The sequence below is a fragment of the Vicia villosa genome, linkage group LG3 (genome assembly GCF_029867415.1).
Source record: "Vicia villosa cultivar HV-30 ecotype Madison, WI linkage group LG3, Vvil1.0, whole genome shotgun sequence".
NCBI lineage: Eukaryota > Viridiplantae > Streptophyta > Magnoliopsida > Fabales > Fabaceae > Vicia > Vicia villosa.
Genome location: NC_081182.1, coordinates 35,168,715 through 35,194,760, shown reverse-complemented (window position 1 = coordinate 35,194,760; position 26,046 = coordinate 35,168,715). Strand labels below are relative to the sequence as shown.

Sequence of the window (26,046 nt, the reverse complement as noted above, 5' to 3'; positions counted from 1 at the left end):
TTGAAGAAGGTCCTATTATATCACAATGAGTAGCAATGATAGAGACAGTGATATTAAAGACACTCTTATCCGATCTCTCTTGTCAAAAGAGGTTTCAGAGGAAGAAGAAGAAAGATTTGGAAAGAAACTATGGATTGAAACCAAGAAACTTTGGGTGATATTGGGTCCCTCTATCTTCAGCCGCATCGCAGCATTCACCATGAACGTTGTTAGTCAAGCTTTCGCCGGTCACTTAGGTGAACTTCAACTCGCCTCCATCACCATCGCCAACACCGTCATCGTTGGCTTCAACTTCGGCCTCCTCGTAAGCCCTTCTTCTTAATCCTAACATTATTTTATGCTGTAACATTCTTGATAAATGATGTGATCATATATAGTTGGGGATGGCAAGCGCGTTGGAGACACTTTGTGGACAAGCGTTTGGTGCAAAACGACATCACATGTTAGGAATATATCTACAAAGATCATGGATTGTTCTCTTCGTATGTTGTTTTCTTCTGTTACCATGCTATGTTTTTGCTACTCCGTTTCTCAAACTTATAGGACAACCAGATGACGTGGCGGAATGGAGTGGTACCCTAGCTATATGGCTTATACCTTTGCATTTCAGTTTTGCATTTATGTTTCCTCTTCATAGGTTTCTACAGTGCCAGCTGAAATCAGGTGTGATTGCATGGGTTTCTCTGTTGGGTTTGGTGGTGAATGTGGTAACTAGTTGGTTGTTTATTTACGTTTGGGATTTTGGACTTTTTGGTGCTGCTATTGCTTTGAATGTTTCATGGTGGGTATTGGTTTTTGGGTTGTTTGGTTACACAGTTTGTGGTGGTTGTCCTTTGACTTGGAATGGTTTTTCAATGGAAGCATTTTATGGTCTTTGGGATTTCTTCAAACTCTCTTTTGCATCAGGGGTGATGCTTTGTTTAGAGAATTGGTATTATAGGATTTTACTGCTTATGACTGGTAAGATGGAAAATGCAACAGTTTCTGTTGATGCATTGTCTGTGTGGTAAGTTATTAGTCACAAACAAGTATTTGAATTTTACAAGTTTAATATTTATTATAGTTGTTGAGGAATGAATGTGGTGGATTTAATTGGTTTTGTAGTATGACTATCAATGGATGGGAAATGATGATCCCTCTTGCCTTCTTTGCTGCTACCGGGTATGCTACTTTTGTCTGTTCTTTTGCATTAATCTTCCCTAGTCCCTACATCTTATAAAAACTAAGATGAAAAGAAAAACTACATTATTCTTTCAAATTTAGAATAACTATTGTACTTTATTATTTTACAGAGATTTAAAATGATAAATTTGAAAAATAATTATTTTATCTAATTTTTTAAATTAATCATTGATATATTTTTATTGTCAAAAATACAGAAGGAAAAATAGTACAAAAGATTAAAAAATTTAAAAGGTGTTTAGTTATAGTTCATTATGAAAAAATATAAAAATATACTGCGATTATAGATTGAACTTTGTATTAATTAACATCTACATTCATCTAACTCAAGTAACACATAGTTACTTAACTACCTCATCTTCACAAAAAGAATTAATTTGTATACTATTTCTATTATTTAATTACAATTTCCTAATTTTTAAAAAATGTGACATTTCTTATCATTCACGCAAAATATAATTTGATAACTTTATCTATGTTAGCTAGTAAATTGATTTGTTTCTGTAATTAGTCCAATTTTAGGTTGTAGGAAATCCCTTTTATATCATTATTGTTATTGAATTTGAGATAACTATTTTGAATATCATTAATTAGTTTAATAGGCATTCAATTGACATTTAACGCATTAGAAACATATTCGAATATATTGATATCGTGCGCTAAAGACTTTTTAAGGCATGTCCGCTACTATCCTACATATGGAGGCTATTGTCGTGCACATAGCCCCAAAAATGTTAGTGCTTGATTCGGCTATAGCCACAACCTAGTCTGCCTTCAGTTTTCGGGATATACACAACCCTCAAGCATGAGGTCTAGAGGGGAGAGGTGCTTATGGCACAATCATCCGGGTGATCTGACAAATGCACGCACATTAAAAATTCTAAGCTAGCCATTGCATCTTCTGGGATGTACACAAATCCCTAAGCATGAAGCCCAAGTGGTAAAGATGCTTAAGGGAAACTCATCCAGGTAAGCTAACCATTGCAACTTCTAGGATGTACAACAAAATTTCGGCCTTTATCGACCTTCCAAAGTTATCCTAATATGGCAGGCTTACATAAAACTCATGATTGGGACCCGCCCTTGGCGAGTTTGATGATGACTTTTTGTATGTGTCTACCTATTCATGCTTGACCGCCTTCCTCCCTACTTATATCTTCGTCCTATCTCTTAGCCTTCTATGGGAATCCGTGTTTTAATGTTTAATGAGGCTCGTTGGGGAGAGATACTTTAAGGGAGGGGTCATGGTATGCACAATCTTTTAAGAGTTATTCTCCCTCTATTGAGGTCATACTTAGTTTGACCGGGTCGATTTTAATCTTGCGAGTTGAGTTGATATAATGTTGATGCACGTCCTTGTCATTTTATAGCGTGAACTCTCTATCTCTGTATACTATCTTGGTGTAAGATTCTTATAGTCCAACTATTCCTTCAGTTTCATTTCCTAAGTGCAATTGAAGTCTTCTTATTTGCGGTGTCAGCTTGATTGGGCTGAGGCATCTTCTCATCTGATTATCAAGTTGACCTTCTTAATTGAGGTAGCTCAATTTGTGTGGTGACTCTCCTTTGCTACTTTAGGCCGAGTCTTTCTGAATCTGTTAGAAACTCCCTAGAGCTCAAAGGTTCTGAATTTTTGTTAAAGATCCAAACGAAATCATGCTTTGTGCTCTTCTGAAATTTTTTACGTCAAAGCGGGGAAGACTCTAGTGGGTTGCGACCTTGAGCTCACACTGAGAGTTCTGTGGATTCCGGTCTAGAGCTCACATGGGAGCTTTGTTATGCACGGAGAGCATGGTGGATTTTGGCCTTCAACTCGCACTCAGAGCTTTGTTATGCATAGAGAACCCTATGGGTTTCGACCTATATATATATATATAGGGAACGTATTATATGAGAATGTCATTTTTATGTGAGAATATGAGAATGGATCTGAACCATTAGATTTTAAAATAAATTGTGAAAATTATGTGTCATTCTTTTTTTCTCTCTCCTTATCATTTATTATATATATATATATATATATATATATATATATATATATATATATATATATATATATATATATATATATATATATATATATATATATCAAGTGAGAGCATTTTTAAATGAGAGATGAGAGGAATAAATATCAACCTTTAGATTCATCAAGAGAGAGAATGTTAATACATTAATATGGCTATTAATTTCTCTCTTTTGATGAATGTAAAGGTTGATATTTATTTCTTTCATCCTCTCATTTAAAAATGTTCTCACTTGATATGCTCCAGATATATATATGAGGGATCAAATTACAACAATAAATTACACCAATTATTACACTCTTTTTTTAGTCATTGATTTAACTTTAATCTAATGGTTAAGAACTCATGTGATTCTTACTAAAAATAAGTTCCTCCACTTTTGGTAATAAAATAAAAAAATGATTCTTTTTAATATTTCTTAAAAAATATCAGAATTCTTAAATATTTTTCACGATTCTCAGTAAAAATAGTTTATTCTTATTTATAAATAATTTTGATTTTTTTTCAATTTCCTTTAAAAATAAATAAAACATGAGTCTAGCTACTCTTAAAAAAAATGAATTTCATTATTATTATTATTATTATTATTATTATTATTATTATTATTATTTACAATTAGTTTAATTTAAGTGACACTATAAAAAAATTATTTTTTATCCATTAACAGTACTATTTAAATTTTAATTTGTAATTAGTTCTTTTAATTTTTAAACAAATTTCTCATTGTATTTTTCAATTTTTTAAAAAAATTAGTTTTATTCTACTCACTTAAATTAAAGTATAATATTAATATATTGTTAATATTCATTTTTTAAGTATTTATCTATATTTTTTTGTATAAATATTAAAGAGTGATAATAGTATTAGCACAATATTATAATTATAATGCATCGTGAATCTTAGTAAAACAATAGTTTTTTTTCTTATTTTAAAACAAATGTCATTTCATTTTGTTTTTTATTGGCAATTAAATTATTTTGTTTTAAAATAAGAAAAAAAAGACTATTGTTCTAGTAAGATTCATGAAGCATTATAATTATAATATTGTGCTAGTATTGTCATCACTCTTTAACATTTATTCAAACAAAAAATATATATAAATACTTATAAAATTAATATTAACAATATATTAATATTTTCCTTTAATTTAAGTGAGTAGAATAAAACTAATTTTTAAAAAAATTGAAAAATACAATGAGAAATTTGTTTAAAAATTAAAAGAAATAATTAAAATTTTAAATTTAAATAATACTGTTAAAAATAATATATATAATTTTTAAAAAATTGAAAAATACAATGAGAAATTTGTTTAAAAATTAAAAGAACTAATTAAAATTTTAAATTTAAATAATACTGTTAATGGATAAATAATATATATAAAGTTAATATTATAAAATATGAATAATTTATTATACTTAAAACAAATGAAATAATAAAATAAACAACTTAAATTAATAAATAATATTTTAAAAACAAATATTATTAAATAATAAATAAACACAATATATCATACTAATACAATAAATAAATTAATAAATATAAAGATATATGTACATGCAGTTCGGTTCGTTAAGATCGATTTTGAAAATTCAATCTAAAATTTGATCTGAATTGAAGAATTTTTACAAAATAACATTCAATATATTCAATAATTTTCAGTTTTTTACAATTTTCAATTTTTTTAGATCAGTTAATAATTTTAATTTAAATCAGTTTAAATTTGAAATCCCCTAAAAAATCACTTGTAAGCCGAAACAAGACATTTAAAGAATGATGTTCAGAGCAAATCATTTAGCAATTAATGATCTTTTACAAACATGTTGTCCATGATTTATTGTTGTTATTGTACGATATGATATACTACTACTACATCATACGATATTATAGGCAATTAGATTCATATTACCAAATGTGATATTGGTGATTTTACTGTAGGCCGATGCAATTATGCGTTAAGCTTGAAACGAGTTAGGGTAGTGCGGAGTGCACGCTCGTAGAGCCAAACATGCAATTGAATACGAATAATAGAAACGGGGTTCCAAGGGGCGGAGCCACTGGCGGAGTGCGGGGCAGCGCCCTGCCGGGGTCCAAGGGGCAGCGCCCCTGGCTGGGGTCTCACTGCCAGGTCTGCGAGCGGGGCAGCGCCCCGAGCGAAAAATTCGTTTGAATAGTTATGGACTTTCCCAACGGACATAACAATTCGTTTGAATAGTTGCACTCGTTTCCAACTATTAGAGAAAATAGAAAGGTAAAGAGAGAATTTCATTTTCTGTTATAACAGAATTGGTATTTTCATTGATTGATTTCAGTTACAAAGAGCACTTGTGCATTATATAGCACAAGTGATAAACCTGTGATAGCAGGTAATATCCTATTGAGACTGACAGCTGTCAGTTACAAAGCTAGGCTAATACTAACACAGCTTATACTTTCAATACCCCCCCCCCCCCCACAAACTAAGGGGGGCTTGCAACCCTAAGTTTGTGAATTAATTCAAGAAATTTAGTAGAGGCTAGGGGCTTTGTAAGAACATCAGCAAGTTGATCAGTACCAGGAATGTGCACCACTTGAATTTGCTTGGCCAGGACTTTTTCCCTAACAAAAAATAGGTCAATTTCCATGTGTTTAGTTCTAGAGTGAAGAACAGGATTGTGAGCCAAAAGCACAACAGACTGATTGTCACATAACACAACTGGAGGTTTGGTAGTGATGCAGAGTTCAAGAAGTAAGGTCTGAATCCAGAGCAGATCAGCAGTAGCTTGAGCTAGACTTCTGTATTCTGACTCAGTACTAGATCTAGCCACAACAGGCTTCTTTTTAGACCACCAGGAGATAAGGTTGGGCCCAAAAAAGATGGCAGCACCAGAAGTACTGCGCCTGTCATCAGGGTCAGAGGCCCAATCTGCATCACAGAAAACATGGAGGGTAGGAGGGGCTTTAGGAGACAAAGGACTAAGAGCCAAGCCATGATGCAGAGTGCCCTTGATGTACCTGAGAATTCTCTTGACTGCAACCCAGTGAGTGTCAAGGGGGTGGGACATAAACTGACATACTTTGTTAACAGAGTAGGTTAGATCAGGTCTAGTAATAGTGGCATACTGCAAGGCACCAACCACAGACCTGTACATGAAAGGATCAGAGAAAGCTGCAGAACCAGTTTTAGTCAGCTTGCAAGTAGACTGCATGGGAGTAGAAACAGGGCTAGACTCAAGCATATGAGTTTTCTGCAATAAATCCCTAAGGTATTTAGTTTGAGTCAGCAAAAGAGACCCCTGAGCAGTATGTTTAACCTCTATTCCAAGGAAGTAATCAAGCTCACCAAGGTGTTTAAGAGAGAATGCAGAATTCAGTTTGGAGATAACTTCCTTGAGGAGAGCAGGAGAGCTGCCAGTGAGAATAATGTCATCAACATAGACAAGAAGATAAAGAGAATGGCCTTTGGAGAAATAGGTAAAAAGAGATGGATCACATTTGCTAGGCCTGAAATGGAGCTGAATAAGAGCTGACTGCAACCTTTCAAACCATTGCCTAGGGGCCTGTTTAAGGCCATAGAGTGCTTTATTGAGCTTGCACACAAGAGATGAGTCAGAATGAAGGAAACCTTGAGGCTGTTCCATGTACACTTCTTCAGACAGCAAGCCATTTAAGAAGGCATTGTTGACATCAAGCTGGTGAAGTGGCCACCTGTGAGTAATGGCAATGGTAAGGATTACCCTGATAGTTATAGGCTTAACCACAGGGGAGAAAGTTTCAGTAAAATCCAGACCATGCCTCTGATGAAACCCCTTAGCAACAAGGCGTGCCTTGTACCTACTAATAGAGCCATCAGGATTCTCTTTGAGCCTAAATACCCACTTGCAGCCTATAACATTTTTGTGGGAAGGCAAAGACACTAGAGACCAAGTATTGTTCTTTTGGAGAGCATCAAACTCCTCTTGCATAGCTGACTTCCAATTAGGGTCAGCAAGAGCCTGTTTTACAGTCCTAGGCTCAGTGTGAGCAAGCAGTAATTTAGGTTCCAATCTAGGCTGAATAAAGCCAGATTTAGCTCTAGTCTGCATGGGATGATTGTTGACAGGGATTTGAGACACAGGAATAGCATGAGGAGGAATAGCAGGAGCAGAAGCAGAAGACTGGGAGAGGGTGGGAGTGCTGGAACCAGCATCAGAAGGAACTGATTCAGGACTAGAGGTAGAAATACCAGAATTAGGTTGAGGAACAGAACCACCAGAAAGGGAATTAGAGGGAGGAGAGGAAGAGAGACTAGGTGGGACTCTATTAAGATGTGGAGTAAGAGAACTGAGAATAGGACTAGAACAGCTGGGAGCCAAAGAGGTAGAAGGAGATTCAGTAGCCACAGAATTTGAGAAAAGGTCAGGGAAGGGAAATTTAGATTCATTAAAGACCACATCCTTAGAGATGTACAGCCTACCATTTGGAGCTAAGCATCTATACCCCTTATGAGAGGTAGAGTAACCCAAAAACAAACACTCTTGAGACCTAAAGGCCAACTTATGAGTGTTATATGGTCTTAAGAGAGGAAAACAAGAACAGCCAAACACTTTAAGAAAGCCATAATCAGGCTGCTGATGAAACAAGAGTGTAAAGGGAATGGCAAACTGCACTGAAGCAGATGGCAGCCTGTTAATAAGGTAAACTGCAGTGGAAAAGGCATAGTCCCAATAAGAGAGAGGAAGAGATGCTTGACTGAGTAAAGTAAGCCCTAAATCAACAATATGCTTATGTTTTCTCTCAACCACACCATTCTGATGGTGTGTATGAGGACAAATCAGTCTATGAACTATTCCTGAGGCAGACAAATAGTTAGCAAAAGGTCTAAACTCCCCACCCCAGTCAGATTGAACAGCTTTGATGGGAAGATTGAGCTGCAGTTCAACCATAGCCTTAAATTTCTGAAACACAGACAGAGCCTCAGACTTATTCTTAATAAGATACAGCCAAGTGAACTTGGAGTAAGCATCTACAAAGGAGATATAATAGAAATAGCCAGAAGTGGACTTAAAAGGAGATGGACCCCAAAGGTCAGTGTAAATCAACTCAAGAGGTTGAGTGTACACAGTGTGTGAAGTAGGTGAGTGAATTCTATGTGATTTACCAACACAACGGGCTGAACAAAAAAGATCATTGGCTTTATTAGTAAATGGAATATTACATTGTTGTAAAACAAGTCTAAGAGCATGTGTATTAGGATGCCCAAGCCTAAGATGCCACATGTAGGGCAAACTAGAATTTACAGAAACAGAATAAGCACTATGTGCAACATTATTGGAAGACTTGGAAATGGAAGCCAAAGGAGACTTAGCAGACTTGGAGACATTGATGGAAGGAAACTCATACAGACCATCAGCACCCACATGACCTTCTAGTAAAGTAGCATTAGACACCTGACATTTAACAAGACAGTGATTAGTAGAAAAGATAAAATAGACATTATTATCTTTAGTAAACTGACTGACACTAAGCAGATTTTTGGTTATAGATGGAACATGAAGAAGGTTCTTAAGTGTGAGATGTGTGGGAGGATGTAAAGGAGAGGGAAAAGAACTAGAGCCAGCAGTGTGAATAGGCAGACCTTGTCCATTGCCTACATATATCTGATCATGTCCCTCAAAAGGAGTTAACTGCTGCAGGTTGGAGGCATCATTGGTGACATGATATGATGCTCCTGAGTCAGGAAACCAGGAACCTGAAGATGAGGGCCCTGAACTGGCCACAAAAGCACTTGGAGCCTGAGCAATGGCTGTAGGAACAGCTGCAGAAGCTGCAGGAACTAAAGCTGGAACACCAGTCACAGGAAGACGAGCCCACACATAAGGAGAAGGTTGAGGTGCAGCTTGAGGAGCCTGAGCGTAGTAGACACCAGCACCAGGCCACTGAGGTTGCACATAGGGAGTGGATGCTTGTGGAGCAGAAGCCTGAAACTGATGATTAAACCTGTGCCAGCATTGCAACGCAGTATGACCAGGTTTGGAGCAAACCTGACACTGAATCTGGAAGTAGCTGAATAAACGATCCCAAAGTTCGTGCGAATGCGAGCATCCAAGCACGCGTGAGAGGATCTCGCTCGATAACGTGGACTGAAGCCACGAGAGAAGCATCTGATCCTTGTGGATCCACGCGGAGTACGCCGGATTGAACGAACAGGCACGGCGAGCAGCTTCAGAAAGAAATTTAGGAGGAACACGAGCACAGACCACCAGATCGGTGAGATCGTGAGCATTGATATACGGCTCCACCTGTTGGCGCCATAGATGAAAGTTCTTTTCATCTAGCTTCTGCGCGATCTTGAGCGAGAAGTGAAGACGACGAGAATCGTCAGAAATCGGTGGCGCCACCGGCGGATCGTCCGGTGAACCAAGGTTAGAGTGCGGCGGCGATGGCGGCGGAGTAACGAAAGCCATGGACCGATTCAGAAGTCGGATACCATATTAGAGAAAATAGAAAGGTAAAGAGAGAATTTCATTTTCTGTTATAACAGAATTGGTATTTTTCATTGATTGATTTCAGTTACAAAGAGCACTTGTGCATTATATAGCACAAGTGATAAACCTATGATAGCAGGTAATATCCTATTGAGACTGACAGCTGTCAGTTACAAAGCTAGGCTAATACTAACACAGCTTATACTTTCAATACCAACAGACATAACTGTTTTTCCGAAAAGGTGTGTCTGTTCGTTTTTATTATTGGTCTTCTATATAAGGAGTCTTTTGGTCTCGATTTGGTAAACGAAATTACATACTTCCTCTCTACATTCTGATATGCTCTCTATTGTCAGAAACAGATTGTTCTTCAAGAATTATCCCCGCAAAGATTTCGTGAACCCGACAAGAATAGGGTCGAAATACTTTGTTCGGAAAGTGAACAAACACAATTCTTGAAGATATTCAAGATTATCATACCATATTTCTAACACGTGATTGGTATTAAAACTCTTCGAGTGAATTTATCCTCCCTAAGCTACATTATTGGTCAACATCATAATATGAATACCGTGTGAAAAACAAATTAAACACCGAAAATGAACGCATGTTATAAACAATTCTAAAGTTTTGCACAAGTCATCAATATAATATCAACTACTCCATTGTCTATTTACCAAGCATTGCCTAATGACAACCACTTGTTGAGCTTGGAAATGTGTCGGTGGTGAGCTGGGTTTACTTGGAAACAAAAAAGTACTTTTGGGCAGCTACTATCTTAACTATAAGAAAAATTGTTATTATTGCACTAAATCCTATACCTATACCTTAAATAATGCTCACAAATACGTATTTTCATTTTGTTTTTACTTCAAATATATATTTTTCTAAAATTAATTTGATTAGTAAAATATTAAAATTTGGTTAATAAAGTTCAAAGGTTGATTAATATATATTTTGACACAAAAAATTAATATACTCGGTACAGAATTTGGTTAATCATATTTATAAAATTTAATAATACAGTTCATAACTTGGTTAATGAGTTTTCAAAAATAATAAAATAAAATTGATTAATGGAGAGTAAATGTTGATTAACATATTTATAATTTAGTGTCAGAACATGGTTAATAGTATGTATTTCATTGGTTAATGAAGTAGTGAAAGAGGTTAATGAATTATAAGTAAAATAATTGGTTAATGACTTACATTTTTGTGGTTAATATAGGTTTGAAGTTGGTTAATGACACAATCTTATATTTGTATTATAAAATAAATTTTAAAATTAAATACTTTTTGTAAAAAAAAAATATTTTTTTAAATAATATTATTTTATTAAAAACATTGTTCACCATATAAATATGGTGAAGAGCGTATATGTTGTAGGTATTTGTGTAAGTTTATGGGTGTAAGCATAGCAAATTTAAAATAAATTATTTAATTGTAAAATAAATATTATTATATAAATATAAACATACAATAAGATAAAATATGACTCGATGATATGAAGAAAGAAAAAATTGGTATTTAAAAATAAATTTTTTATTATTCAAATAAATAAAATTGTTGATTTAAATTAAAAAAATATTATGTTAACAGTGACTCATAAAAGAAAAATTAATTGTGTACACGATTATTGAGTATTAATCAATTTGATAAAATAAATAATTAATTTTATTAAAATTAATAAATATATTAATTAATGTCAATTAGTGATAATAAACAAATAGAATTTATTAAATATGTCGTAGAAAAAAAACAAAAAAAATTGATTCACATTTATATAAATGTATAATTAACAATATATAATTAAAAATAATTTTTACAATAAAATTTTATTAAATATTTAAAAAATAATTTAATTTTTTGTTAATGGATATTTACTTATCAATCCTCAATCTATAGAAAAAATTAAATCAATAAGATGATGTTTGAATACCAGAACCATATAAAAAAAAAAAAAACAAACACTGCCATATCCCAAATACAGTTAGTTGACATCATAAAGTACATGTTTAAAAAAACACATTTATACAACTGATTATTTGATATAATTTGATTAAAAAAATTATATATATATATATATATATATATATATATATATATATATATATATATATATATATATATATATATATATATATATATATATATATATATATATATATATATATATATATATATATTGCAAAAGAAAAAAAACAATGCAAAAACATGCATTCCAATTTAGTACAATTTAGTACTAAGTTTTTACTTCAATAGAGTGTATAAACAAAATTAAATCTTAACATAATTTTAACAAAAGACAAAATATATTTCATTAATAATATTTTTAAGAGATTAAAGCTATTGCGCTGCTGTTATTGTAAAATAACTTACAGGATTATAACATTCAGTTATTGTCATGTCAATATTTGAAAATTTAATAAACTAATAAATACATTTTTTTTTCTATTTTTAATTAACTAATAAATACAGTAAATCTTTGAATTCATTAGAATATTTATCAAAAGAAAAAGTAAAATGCCGATAATGGATTATGTGCAGGGTCGGTCCCGACTTTTTAGAGGTCCGGAGCAAAAAAAAAATGGACCCCTAACAAAAATAAAATTTTAATCGCCTCCAAAATGAAGAAGTATATCATAGAAAATATCAAAAATACTTAGTCTTGGTTATTTTTAACGATAAACAATTTTTAATGCAGATAAAAAGTCATATACAAATTATTAAAGAAATCAAAATTGAAATATGATAAATTGAATTAAGAATGAGAATCTTTAAAGTGTCTTAATTGCTCCAATTTCTAAGTTTAATTGATAAAAAGTTTATTTCTATGATCAGATAAATGATAAATCAAAGCGCAACTCATAATGAATTTAATTTCATTATAAAAATTTGATAATAAAAGAGTTAATTGTATAACAAACTTTTAATATTTAATTATAACATATAAATAGTCTCTAAAATTTATACTAAAATAAATTAATATAATTGAAATACATTGACAGTAAAGAAATTTTACACCGTCAATTAATTATAATTGTTAATTTGTTGAAAATGTTTGATTTTTATTATAATTTATTTTAAACTAATATAATTGAATGGTTTTGATGCATTGATAGCACTATCCGTTTATAGCAATTAAACTCAAAATAAATTAAAATAAAGTTACAAAGGTTACAATAAATAACCATCCAGAATAAAATATGATTTCAAATCTCATTATAAATTTTAATTGATTATAGACATATTATTTTATAAATACTTATGGTCACAAAAATAAAAACTATAGTAGGAACTTGTTGAAACCTGTGAGTATATCACTGTAACAAATACTGAATTGTTCTTGTGTAAAAAAATTGTACTTAATTTGTGTAGCCACACAGTATCGAACAGCTAACACTATACTATAATAGATTTGGCACACACGCTAGACTAAGAAGCTGTTAACCTGTTTCACTAAAAGCTATAAATTTTATTATTACAATTTTATTATTACAGTATGAAAATTATTAACCACACCTCCTAAAATTGAGGCCCCCATTTTTCTGAGATCCTGGGCTGTGGGCCTACTTGCCTAGGCCCAAGACCGGCCCTGATTATGTGTTATATTAACAATTTATGATTGTTTATTATCAAATAATAATGTCTGCCAAAAAATAAAATAATGTATTTTCTAGGTTAAATTCTTTTTCAAATTGTCCTATTTATCAAATTACAATGTCAACATAAAGTAATAAATGGGACAGAAAAACTTGGCGGTGATTAAACTATCGATGATAGATTTGAATAATTCACAAAGATTAGCTTAAAGCTTTCTGGCGGGAAAGATGGTATGTTTCCCAGCGAGATCCAACTTACCCTGAGGGTGGTAGTTGTCTTTGGTTCATTTATTGTTTTAATTTCAACTGAACATGATCATCCCTCAAAGTTTTCCTTATCGTTATTGTCAAGCTATCAATACTAGATTGAAAGCAAGTTGAATTTGAGGTTCGAGTTAGTTTTATCAGACCCAATGGTGGAAGTTAAATGTTCATGTAAGAACATTATATGATAATTCTACTACTATTGGTCAATAATGTTGAGATGTAATTCAGATTCAATTGGTTTGAATTTTGCTTGCATTTAAGTTTCATTTGCATTTAAGTTTAATTTCATTTGCATTCGAATTTGACTGTGTGTATATAAATTGAAATCGCATTAACTTAGTGAGAATGATTACTCATTTAACAAATTTAGCCAAATTACATTTAGTTGGTGAGAGTGATTACTCATATTTCTTGATTCTCAAGGTTTGGGAAACACAAATGTTTGTGAGGTTTGAGTAATTTTCACAAGAACAAAGATGAACGGCGGAAACGGTATCTTGAACACAAAGCTTCTATTGTTCGACAAAAAAAATTGGAATCGGTGGTCGATTCAAATCGTGTGTTATTTGGAGCTCAAGATATTCTTGGTCTCGTTAATAACGAATACACGTTGGTTGTAGAAGATGTAACAGAAGTGCAAAGAACTGTGAAATGTGATAGGATGAAGAATGATCTGAAGGCATTGTTCTATATCTATCACTATGTGGATATGAAGGTGTTTGAGAAGATTATCGATGCGACGACAGCGAATGCAGTATGGGATAGAATTGTACGGTGCTATGGTGACAATCATCAGTGAAGAAAGTAAAGTTGCAGTCCCTATGCAAGCAATACAAGATTCTCAATATGAAGAATAATGAGAAGGTGCCATATTACATCTCTAGAGTGACTATGATCACGAATGAGATGAAAGCTTCTGTAGAAACACAAGATAGATCAGAAGATGCAACAGAAGCGCAAAGAAATGAGCAACATGATACGAGGAAGAAGGATCATAAGGCATTGTTCTATATACATCAGTGTGTGGATACGAAGGTGTTTGAGAAGATTGTCGATGCGACGACGATGAAGGCGGCGTGGGATACACTTGTGTGGTGCTATGGTGGCGATGCATCAGTGAATAAAGTAAAGTTGCAATCCCTACAAAAGCAATATGAGAATCTCAGCATGAAAAATAATGAGAAGGTACCAGATTACATCTCTAGAGTGACTATGATCACGAATGAGATGAAAGCCTATGGAGAAACGCTCTCTTAACAAGTAATTATTGAAAAGGTACTAAAATATCTTACTCCACAGTTTGATTACATAGTTGTATCCATAGAACATTTGAAAGACACTAGTACCATGAGAATTGAAAAACTTTATAGTAGTTTAACGGCACGAGAGTTGCGTCTGACTGAAAGTAGATGCTAGACTCTGATCCAGATGATGAGGAAGTAGATGCTACAATCTTCAAATAGTTGGTTGGTTTGCTGAGATACATGTGTAACACTAGACTTGACATATGTTATGTTGTTGGAATAGTGTGTATGTTTATGAGCAAACCAAAGTGGTCACATTACCAACTACAATCAGAATTCCCATGTATATTAAGGAAACCCTGAAGTATGATATTATGTTTCCATCTAGAGTGTCAGATGACTCTGAGCTGATATGTTATTCAGACTCTGAATGGTGTATAAACATGATAGACAAAAGAAACACAATAGAATATTTGTGTATGTATTTAGGTGCTCGCATTTCTTAGTGTTCCAAGAAGCAACCCGTGGTTGCACTGTCAACCTGTGAAACAAAATACATTGCTGGAGAATTGTTTGTGTGTCAAGTTGTTTGGCTGATGAATTTACTGCAGGAACTGAAGTTCAAGGTGAGCAAACCAGTGAAGCTGATGATTGACAACAAGTCACCAATAAACCTTGCCAAGAATCTAGTGTTGCATGCGAGAAGCAAGCATATAGATACTAAGTATCATTTTCTGAGCAACCAAGTTTGGAATGGAGTATTTGAAGTTGTTCACTGTAGCACCGAGAAGCAATTTGTGGATGTGTTGACCAAGACAATCAAAAATGAACACTTCATCAATTTGAGAGATGAAATTGGTGTTGTTGATTTTTAAACTTGAATATGAATTAAGAGATGGTGTTGAAATGTAATTCAGATTCAAGTAGTGTGAATTTAGCTTGTATTTAAGTTTCATTTGCATTTGAGTTTAATTTCATTTGCTTTTGAATCTGCCTGTGTATATATAAACTGAAGTTGCATTCTGTTTGACAGAGTGATTACTCACTTGTAAAATAATTGAGTTTGAAAATAAAATTTAGTTACATCTCTCTCTTTCTCTCTCTATCTATCTCTCTCTCTCTCTCTGCACAACTTTTCTTCATCTTCATCCTCTTGTACATTAATGGAGGTGTAAGTTCCAACAGATAAGAGTTGCAGTTGATTTCTTTGTCTCAGCTCAGGTCCAAAATTTATTAAGGTTAAACTATGGGTAAATAAAGCCTCATAAAATATTTGTACGATTAAATCTAGGTAAGATATAAACTCTTTATTTTATCATGGTTAAACTACCATTAACCTACGCGAGACCTCTAGAAATTTGAGGATGTCTTGCCCCGTTTTATAGTAATTTTTGCTATTGCATTTGAGACAAGGACTTTGAATACCATTAATCAGTATATTTGATATTCATACATTAAACCAGTGTTTTAAAAACCGGACCTGACATCAAACCGGTGAGGGTACTGGGTCACTGGTTTATTGGTCGAACCACTGGGTCACTGGTCGAACCGCATGACTAAATCAGATTAAACCGAATAACTCGGTTGAACAGACCGGTCGTTATAACAAAATAATATAAGTATAAATCATGTCGAACATGATGATTCAGTCTCTACAAAATATAAGCGGCACTTAAATTTTTTAAAAATATCATATCCTAAATAAATTCACAAGTTCATAATTTAAATTCAAATTTTAAACATAAGTATCACACATAATAAAATAGTACAAAATTACAAAATATATATTTGCAAACAAAATTTAATCGCAAAATAATCTAATTGAATAAAGACTCCATAATGTATGTTTGCTGGTATCCTGCCTAGGGCGGCAAATATTGTGCCCATTTCTCGTAAAAAGGCCGTACTTGATTCGACTACAACTATAACATTACTCGTCTTAGTTTCCAGGATGCACAATTAGTTATACTCCCTCCATTCTTTTTATAAGTGATTTTTTTTTTAAATTGATTGAGTAAGTAATATATTAAGATTATATATAAGTCAAATATATATTTTTTAATTATATTTAATAATACAGAGGATAATATCTTTAAAGTCATGTCTATTAATGATTGTGGTGAAGTATACAATATTATCAGGTGATGGCGTGTAAACTGTAAAGTATTACACTAGCCATGAAACAAAAATTATCAAGTGATACCACAAATTGCAGGGTGCGGGTGGCGAACGAACTTGGAGCAGGAAAAGGAAAATCAGCAAAATTTGCAATGCAAGTATCAGTGATACAATCAACAGTGATTGGATTAATCTCATGTGCTCTCATAATTATATTCAATAGACAGTTTGCATACATTTTCACATCAAGCCCTTCTGTTCTTCAAGCTGTTAACGACATGTCAATCCTCTTGGCAGTCACCATTCTTCTCAATAGCGTTCAACCTGTTCTATCAGGTAAAAAGAATCGATCAACTTAATTCAAAATGTAATTCTGATTAATAATTGATTATAAAAATGCATGTATGCATGCAGGTGTAGCTGTTGGATCAGGATGGCAAGTATTTGTGGCATACGTTAATATTGGATGCTACTATCTAATTGGACTCCCACTTGGAATTATTATGGGATGGGTCTTTAACACTGGTGTTAAAGTAAGTAACAATAATTAATTCATTAAGAAAATCAGTTATATTATGTTTGAGCTTTGAATAATATATGTTAATATCTATATGGTGACATTAGGGCATATGGGGTGGGATGATATTTGGTGGTACAGCAATCCAAACATTGATACTCATCATAATAACAGTAAGGTGTGATTGGGAAAAAGAGGTATACTTTATACACTTCAATTTAAACTTTTATTATGTTATGTAACTCTTTAGTTTAATATATATTTTATGGTATTAATTAATGTGTGTATTTGTTTTGATTGTATGAACTTATACAGGCACAGAAGGTTGGCTCACATGTAAACAAGTGGTCTGTAACTAAACCTATTGATCAATTGCAGATCAATGATTAATATTTGGATTAACCTACTATATTAGTTGTTGTTTTTTACATAATTGTTGTTTCAGTTAATTAAGCGGTTGATGTTAATCTTTAGCATGAATAAGACAATTATATATTCTTTAGTTAGATCAAAGCTGCTATAAAAAAAAATAAAATGAATTCATTACTCCAAAAGTAGCTTCTCTAAAATTCTCCCAATATTCTTTTTATGGTTCATCTTGAGTGTAATATTTTTCCACTTCGTATGTTGAAATGTAAGACTCAACATAGTTTTGAAATGTTGAATGTAAACCGGCGACGAAAATAAAATTTCTTTCTTTTGTTACGAGAATTCATCCAATAATTAGGAATGATCATCATAGTTTTGAAAATAACGTCATTGATCATCTTCGACGAAATCACCATCTTCGCAAGGGTTCAAAAATCATCGTCAATGACAAAATGAAAACCTCATCTTCATCATGAGAAATTGTCCCATAGATTAAATCAGTTGCATGTGTTTTGAATGTGTTGAAAATGTGATTTTTTTTTAAATTAACAAAGTTTTTCAAAAAAATTATACAAATAACCAAACTTCCAAATTATTTACACAAATGGTCATTTCTTCACCAATTTAACACATTGTCGCCACTGGAAGTAGCGACTACACTCATTTTAAGAGCAAATCGTCAATGGGAGTAGCTACCACATTGGAAATTAGGACACATCGTCACTGGGAGTGGCGACTACATTGTTTTTATTTTATTTTTTTATAAATACAAGTTCATTCTTTTACTAAACTTCACTCATTTCTTCATCAATTTTCTCACTTTCTCTATATATTTGTGTTCATGGCATCCCCTGGCCATCTCCATGGCAGAGAACATCATCCAAGCAACTTGCTCCTGAACAAATTATTTTTAAAAGGGACGGGCATGCTATTTTCTCTCCTCTCAAACCCCCGATACAGATGAAATTTCGGCACATCCATTCTTGGACCAACTAAAAAGGTCTCCATTATAAAAATTGTCTCAGGTGAATATAATTGAAATGCAGCCAAGTAGCGCGGAAGTTGTTTGTAGGATTTCTCCTAGTTACCATAGACCATTTCAATTGCCGTAGACCACATAAAAACACTAAAAACAATGTAGTCGCCGCTCCCAGTGACGACTTGCCCTAATTTCCAATGTGGTCACCACTCCCATTGGCGACTTGCTCTTAAAATGAGTGTAGTCATCACTCCCATTAGCGACAATGTGTTAAATTGGTGAAGAAATGGCTATTTGGGTAAATAATTTGAAAGTTTGATTATTTGTGTAATATTTTTGAAAAACTTAGTTAATTTAAAAAAATATATATATCTAAAAATGTAATATCCAAAAATAATTTTATTTTTATTATTATTATTATAATTAATTATTATAATTAATTATTATTATTATTATTATTATTATAATTATAATTATAATAATTATTATTATTTATAATTATAATTATAATAATAATTATTATTATTATTATAATTATTATAATAATTATTATAATTATTATTATTATTATTATTATTATTATTACAATTATTATTATTATTATTAGTATGAGTTTTTATGATTTTTATTATTATTTGTATTATTGTTGTTATTATTTAAAAGAGAAAATTACTATTATTATTATTATTATTATTATTATTATTATTAATATGATTAATTAAAATCTATATAATTAATTGAATTTAAGCATAATTATATCCAAGGTCCTAAGTTATTTTTTTAACAAGTTGGTCCCTTAAGTTTTTTTTAACAATAAATATGTACACACTTATCATTTTTTATCTTTTTTTCAATCTTTGATTAAATTGGCCAATCATCCAAAATACATAAAGTTGCAACAAAATGCATATATTAGCATCTTAAATATATAAAGTAGCATCCAAAAAATATAAAGTCATATTTAGCAACAAAAAAAAATTAAAGGACCAAGTTGTTAACAAAATCTTAAAGAATCAACCTATTACAATGAAATAACTTAAAGGACCTCTAGTATAATTATGCTATGAATTTATTTTAATAAATTAGAAATAAAGTAGAGGTAAGGTAGAAGTGAGTTGAAAGGACAAGGTTAGTGGAGAAATATTAAATAATAAAATGATTTTTAAGGAAGAAATAGATAAAAGTATTAAAAAAATAGAGAAGGAAGGGACTTTAAAAGGAAGAGATAAACAAAAGTTATGTGCTCTGAGAAAATCCTATCATTTCAAAGGTTACCAAAAAGAAAATTTATTCTTCTCCAAAATCTTCAATTCACCAAAATATTTGCAATAATTAGGGCAATAAAGAGTTGTCATTGTTAGGAGCTAAGTTGAGAAATGTTTGCAAACACTGAATAAGGGGAAGATTGTTTTATAGATGACGTATGTTAGCGTTTAAGGTTGTCGGGTTTTCTCTTATACCCCTGCTTCGGCCTAATTCCTTGTGGAAATTTCCTATAAGAGATGACAATTCATGAACCCAACCAAGCATCGGAGGCTTCCAGCCAATCAACCTCTCTTCGCAAAGCTTCATCTAGTCTAGTCATATAAATCCGATTGGTCTTTTGCAACAAGCCAAATGTAGAAGGAAACGTTTTGAGAAATAAAGTCACACTAGTTACGAAAGGATTTAGGGCCCGTTTGTTTTGGCTTTTTTTAAAAATGATTTTTACAGTGTTACAAAATTTTGTGAAAAAAAAATTTACAAAGAAACTTTTGATAAAAGCTTCAAATGAAAATTTTGTTTGAATAGTTATTCTTAAAATGTGATTTTAGGTATTTCATCTATTTATGGGAAAAAATTGGATATCAAAATTTCAAAAAATCACTTAATTTTGAAGCTATTTCAAATAGATTTTCATAAAAATCATTTTTGAAATACAACTTTTTAAAAAACTTACAATTTTGACTAAGTTTTGGTCTTCAATAATCTATGTTTATGTTCTAGGATATCAAAATTAGTGTTTCATTTTAGAAAAAACGAATACAAAAAAACTTGTAATATTTTGAAAAACGGTTTTGAAAAATCTATTTTCAAAAATACAAAGAAAAAATCCATTTTTTTAAAGCTGAAACAAACTGGCCCATAATTAACAGGAGAGAATAGATTTTAATGAATTCTATGCCCATGTGGCTAGATTAGATGCCATAATAATGTCATTAACTTTCTCATGCATTATGAATTTCAAACTATTCCAAATGGATGTAAAGAGTGAATTTCTAAACGGAAATTTCCAAATGGATGTAAAGAGTGAATTTCTAAACGGAAACTTCCAAGAGGAGGTATTTGTTGATCAACCTCTTGGATTTATCAACCGTACCTTTCGAAACCATGTTTTCAAGCTCAAGAAGGTGTTGCATGGTCTGAAACAAGCTCCTAGAGAATGTTATGACCGTCTAAATAACTTTTTGCTATGGAAAAGTCAAAAGTACTAGCAACACCAATGTCAACATCATGCTCCCTAATAAAGACGAAGACGAAAAATCTGTTGATGAAAACACTACAACAAATAACACTTTTTATGACAAAATTTTCATCTCCAACATGCTAAAAACCGAGAGGATATGTCCTGGGAGCGCAATGTTTTATTTTTTAATTAGATAAATAACATGTTACGTCAGTGTCATAAAAAACCGAGGTAACACAGCTATAAGTTATCCATAAAAAAAATTTAATAAACATGTTATCTCGGTTTTCTTAAGAACCGAGATAATATAGCTATAAGGAACCTCACTTCGAATCTCCGTTGCCATATTTAAAACTTTTTTCAACGATATATCACTTGGCGTCTTTTCTAAATGCCATATTCTTTTTTAATTAGTAATGCTCAAAAATTTTATTATCAATAAACAAAAATAGACAATAATATAAAAAAGAAATATTTTATTGATAATAATAAAAAAAAACAGATTCTGTCTTGACAAATAAATGTTCTCATAAATATAAAAATCTATTGGCAAAGCATCACAATTCTGTGCTAAGGTAGCCTTTCAAGAGGCAAAGAATACAACTATCTTAAATGGCAAAGTAATATTTTCAGATAGTGCAATACAAGATGAAATTTACCTTCGTTATTGGTTGGATGTTTCGTCGTCCTTAACAAGAATCTGTGCTTTCCGTACCTACAAACAAGATAACAAACACACCATTGTTATGTCACAATTTCTGTTATCAGTATCACCAAACAGACAAGAAAAAACAAAAGCTTGCCTCTCTTTCCCAATCATATCTCGACGTGATAATGGCCAAGATCAATGTTTGAACCACCGTTCCGCTCATCATTCCAATCCACATACCCTTATGCATTCAATTCATAAATCATCACTATCAATGACATTATATGCTGAGATATGATTAAATACATATGAAAGTATTTCAATGACATTGCATAGTGTTAAAATTTGATTTAACTTTTGCTCGGAGTGGAATATTAATTTGTGATGAAACTTACAACAATGCCGGACGGTAGCAGCCAACCTAGGAGAAACCCAAAAGGTATCCCGACCAAGTAGTAGCTGCCAATGTTTATATAAGCCACTACTGCTTGCCGACCAGATCCAACAGCTACACCTGAACGTTGAAAACCAACCGATATCATCGGTAAGGATAGCATCAGAAAACGTAATCTTAAGTTCAGAACATTGATATTGTAGTTAGGTGTTTATAAGTATATTATTTGATTTTGAGATTTACCTGAAAGAACAGGTTGAATGCAATTAAGAAGAATGGTAAAAGCCAACAAGAATGATAGTTCATGGACCATTTGGATTACAGATAAGCTTGATGTAAAGATCAAAGCAAGCTTCTCATTAAAGGCCACAATTATCAACCAAAATATGAAACCCACCAATACTGTATTTACCACCGAAACCATTGTCGCAAATTTCGCCCCTTTTGCATTGCCTGCGCCAAGCTCATTTGCAACTCGTACCCTGAAACGAAATGATTAAAACAGAAAAAGATTGAGATTTGCGACTGTTGTTTTGGTTGAAAGAAAGAAGAAATCTATCAAAACAGGAGACTTATACCCGGTTGCAGCTAAAAAACCAAGCGGTATCATGGATTCCCAACCATAAACAGTTACGCTGCCAACAGAAAACAAATCAGCAAAAATCCAATAAACACAATGAAAGATATAATGAGATAAAAACTAGAAAGCAAAGGAAGTTAAAAAAACTACCAAACCGAAAGAGCGTCAATTGCAACATCAGAGTTGTACATATAACCAGACATTATAAGCAACAATCTGTAATAGAAATTCTCTAACCTGAAACATAACATTAACATCATTCAAAGAATCACAACATAACAACCTCAAAAATAATCAAAAAAGGACAATACTAACGCAAGCATGACACCGGAAGCCAAAGAGAGTTTAAAGAACTCCCAAAGACCAACAAAAGCTTCAACAGAAAAACCAGTCCACGAATCTGAACACCCACCAAATAGCGTATAACAAAGCATTCCCAAAACCGAGACCCACCAAGAGAAATCAATAGTAAGAGCAATCCCAACAATCCCAATTCTCATCTTATAAACAAACACCCAACTCAATATCACATGAATCACAAGTGCTCCTCCTGAAACCAATGCTATAATCGCGGTTTTCAACTGACACTGCAAGAATCTTTGCAAAGTGAACTGAAATGGAAAACTCAAATGAAACGGAATCAACCAAATTGCAACCAAACCCGCTTGCTCCGCAACCTCAACAGGCTGTCCTATGAACTTCAACATAGGCGTGGCGAACACAAACATGGGTAGCAACAAAATTGAAGACAAGAACAGAACAACCCAGGAACGTTGTAGATAAACACCCAACATGTGGTTTTGTCCTGCGCCGTAAGCTTGGCCGCAAAGGGTCTCAAGAGCACTCGCCATTCCAAGCTACAGAATCAAAAAAATGTAATTTTTTTGTTGGATAAAAAAGAACTTACAATAGACAGAGAGTTAAAAAGTTTTTTTTTTGGTGTACCAAGAAGCCGAAAGTGATGGAGATGAGGAGGGTGCAGGCGATGGAAATGGCGGCGAGGTCGAGATCGTTGAGATGGCCGGCGAAGGATTGAGAGACGACTGTGATGGAGAACATGGTGAGACGGCTGAAGATGGAAGGGGCAGCAATGTGCCATAGTTTGTTTGATTCGGAACATGTTTGTTGGAATAAAGAGATGGTGTTTGGTTGAAATTGTGGTTGTGACGATTGAGTTGACTGTATCAGTGGGTGGTTTTGTTGCTCTGATTCATTTGGGATTTTGTTTCCCATAAGTTTGATTTGTGTAATGCAAGAAACGAACTTGAGGGGAAAACTCTATGACTCACCACTTAGCCACCACAACATAGTTTCGTGAAGGAACCAAGCTTCCACCTTTCGGGGTTTCTCTCTAGATACTACTAAAGTGTAAATAGACGCAAGAAATTGACAGGTATATATGGAAAGAGAAATATCAATTATCACTAATTCACTATCCATTAAATTTTACATAGATTCTATCCTTTAATCTATGTTTCATAATGAAATGAATGATATAAATTTGAGTTTTATTATTTGGACTAATTTAAAAATTAAAAAAAAGGAACGGGTCGGAATGCAATCACTTTCTATTATTTTTTGTATCATTTGATTTAGGTGTAATGATAAAACTGTTATATTGCATCTTAAAATATTTCAACAATAAAATGACATTTTTATTTCATTAAGTTCATTTCTATAATATATTGATGCTGATGAAAAAGAAATGAATGAAAGTTAAGTTGAAAGTCTCTTTAATTAAATAAGAGAGAGATGTGAAATTGTGAACGAAACAAAGTCACTCGTTGAAGATGATTAGTTAATGGTTCCTCAAAAAGATTTTTGCAGACAAAAATTGATTTGAACTCTAACAACTTTCATTATTCTACTACTTTAGTTGATGTATATCTTATTATATTGAAGTATAATTTTTTTTCTTACTTTTAAGACTCCTTACCTTAAACCTGACTTCTTACCTTAAAATTGAATATGTTGGAGTTCACACCTCCATTGATGCACAAGAATTGAAGAAGATAAGGGAAAAATGCAGAGAGAAACTATAACTAACTTTCTCAAACTCAAAAATAGTTACTATCATACCCTAATTTTTACCTCTGAGATCCCATCTCATTTGCATCTTTGTTTTGCAGAGATCATCAAGCACCGCTTTGTGTATCTTTTTCATTTGTGTTTATATGCTTTATGTTTCACTAACCACCAATCAAAATATAAAAAAAATATGCCTTATTTCCTTTAGTTTATTGTGAAAGGTAGATTTTGAATCAAGAGCATCAGGTATGGTTCCCTCAATTAGGGTTTGCTTCCTCAAGCTCAAAGTATGGTTGACCATTGACTCTCAAGAGCTCATTCATCAAGGAATGGCTTCTAATATCAAAGTATATGATCTTCAAGCATCATTCAACTTCAATGGATCAAAGATAGCTCAAGGTTTGGTTGTTTGTTTCTCAAGAAACTTTTCAAAGGTTCAAGTGTTTATTTCCATGCCTTATTCAACAAGTTTCCTCAAGCAACTGCAAGTTTAATCAAAGGACATTCAAGAGTTTACCATGTTAAGTTCATATGATCATCAATGTACCTTGAATTGCAAGAAAAGTCCAAGAATAGCAAGTTTGTTCAAAGTGGTTTGACCTAAAAAGTCAACTTTTCAAGTCAAGTTCAAAACATCATAACTCACTTATTTTGTAACATTTTTCAGTGATTCTTTTGGAAAAATGACTCTTCTTGACATTTCTTATAACTTCTCTTCACGAGTCAAGAGCCAATTATGCTTGGAAGGTCATGAAAGAGATGAATACATTAAAGGTAATTTTGGACAAAAATTTTGACTTATAATTACAGGTCATAGTACAAACTTTACAAGGACATAAATTTTTGTTCAAGCATCCAAATGAAATCTTTCTTTTTGAGTGGTACTCTATGTTATGATGTGATCATTTAGCAAAAAGAATGAAAAGCAATGGTCAAGTGTATACAATTTCACATGGTTTCGAAAATGGCCATTTGCAACTGAATTTTGCTCAAAACCAGTTTTGTAAATTCACCTTATTCTCAATTTTAATCCAATATTTACATGTGATTAGGACCTGGTGATGTTAAGTGATAAGTAGTGATACAAAACAACCCAAAATGGATTAAGCTTAAAATAAATGCTAAAACATCTTACGCATATCAAAATTATTTCAAAAGGCTTAAGAAAAGATCAAACTCATTCAAGTCTTTTATGTCCTTTGTG

The 26,046-nt window shown here is 32.5% G+C and overlaps 2 protein-coding genes across 5 annotated transcripts; one reads left to right on the top strand and one right to left on the bottom strand.

Annotated features, from left to right (window-relative positions):
• On the top strand, positions 1-18,064 carry LOC131660968 (protein DETOXIFICATION 27-like). The gene is made up of 7 exons (XM_058930346.1): positions 1-304; positions 378-1,006; positions 1,105-1,161; positions 16,978-17,216; positions 17,295-17,413; positions 17,505-17,594; positions 17,713-18,064. Exons 1-7 carry the CDS (start codon positions 26-28, stop codon positions 17,785-17,787), a joined length of 1,488 nt encoding a protein of 495 aa, XP_058786329.1. The 5' UTR covers positions 1-25; the 3' UTR covers positions 17,788-18,064.
• LOC131660969 (protein DETOXIFICATION 27-like) lies at positions 17,067-24,197 on the bottom strand. 4 transcript variants are annotated; one of them, XR_009301088.1, is made up of 10 exons: positions 23,760-24,197; positions 23,130-23,671; positions 22,965-23,051; positions 22,813-22,869; positions 22,478-22,716; positions 22,236-22,354; positions 21,995-22,081; positions 21,851-21,906; positions 21,105-21,245; positions 17,070-17,204 (listed from the first exon to the last, which is right to left on the bottom strand). XR_009301088.1 is itself a non-coding variant. In XM_058930350.1 (9 exons), the coding sequence occupies exons 1-8, from the start codon at positions 24,045-24,047 to the stop codon at positions 21,856-21,858; spliced, it is 1,470 nt and encodes a 489-aa protein (XP_058786333.1). In that variant the 5' UTR covers positions 24,048-24,197; the 3' UTR covers positions 17,067-17,204; positions 21,851-21,855. The 4 variants fall into 4 exon arrangements, 3 of the variants coding, with proteins under 3 accessions (XP_058786333.1, XP_058786332.1, XP_058786330.1); XM_058930350.1 differs by lacking the exon at positions 21,105-21,245 and having other exon boundaries at positions 17,067-17,204; XM_058930349.1 differs by lacking the exon at positions 17,070-17,204 and having other exon boundaries at positions 20,864-21,245.
• Between the last annotated feature and the right edge of the window lie 1,849 nt (positions 24,198-26,046).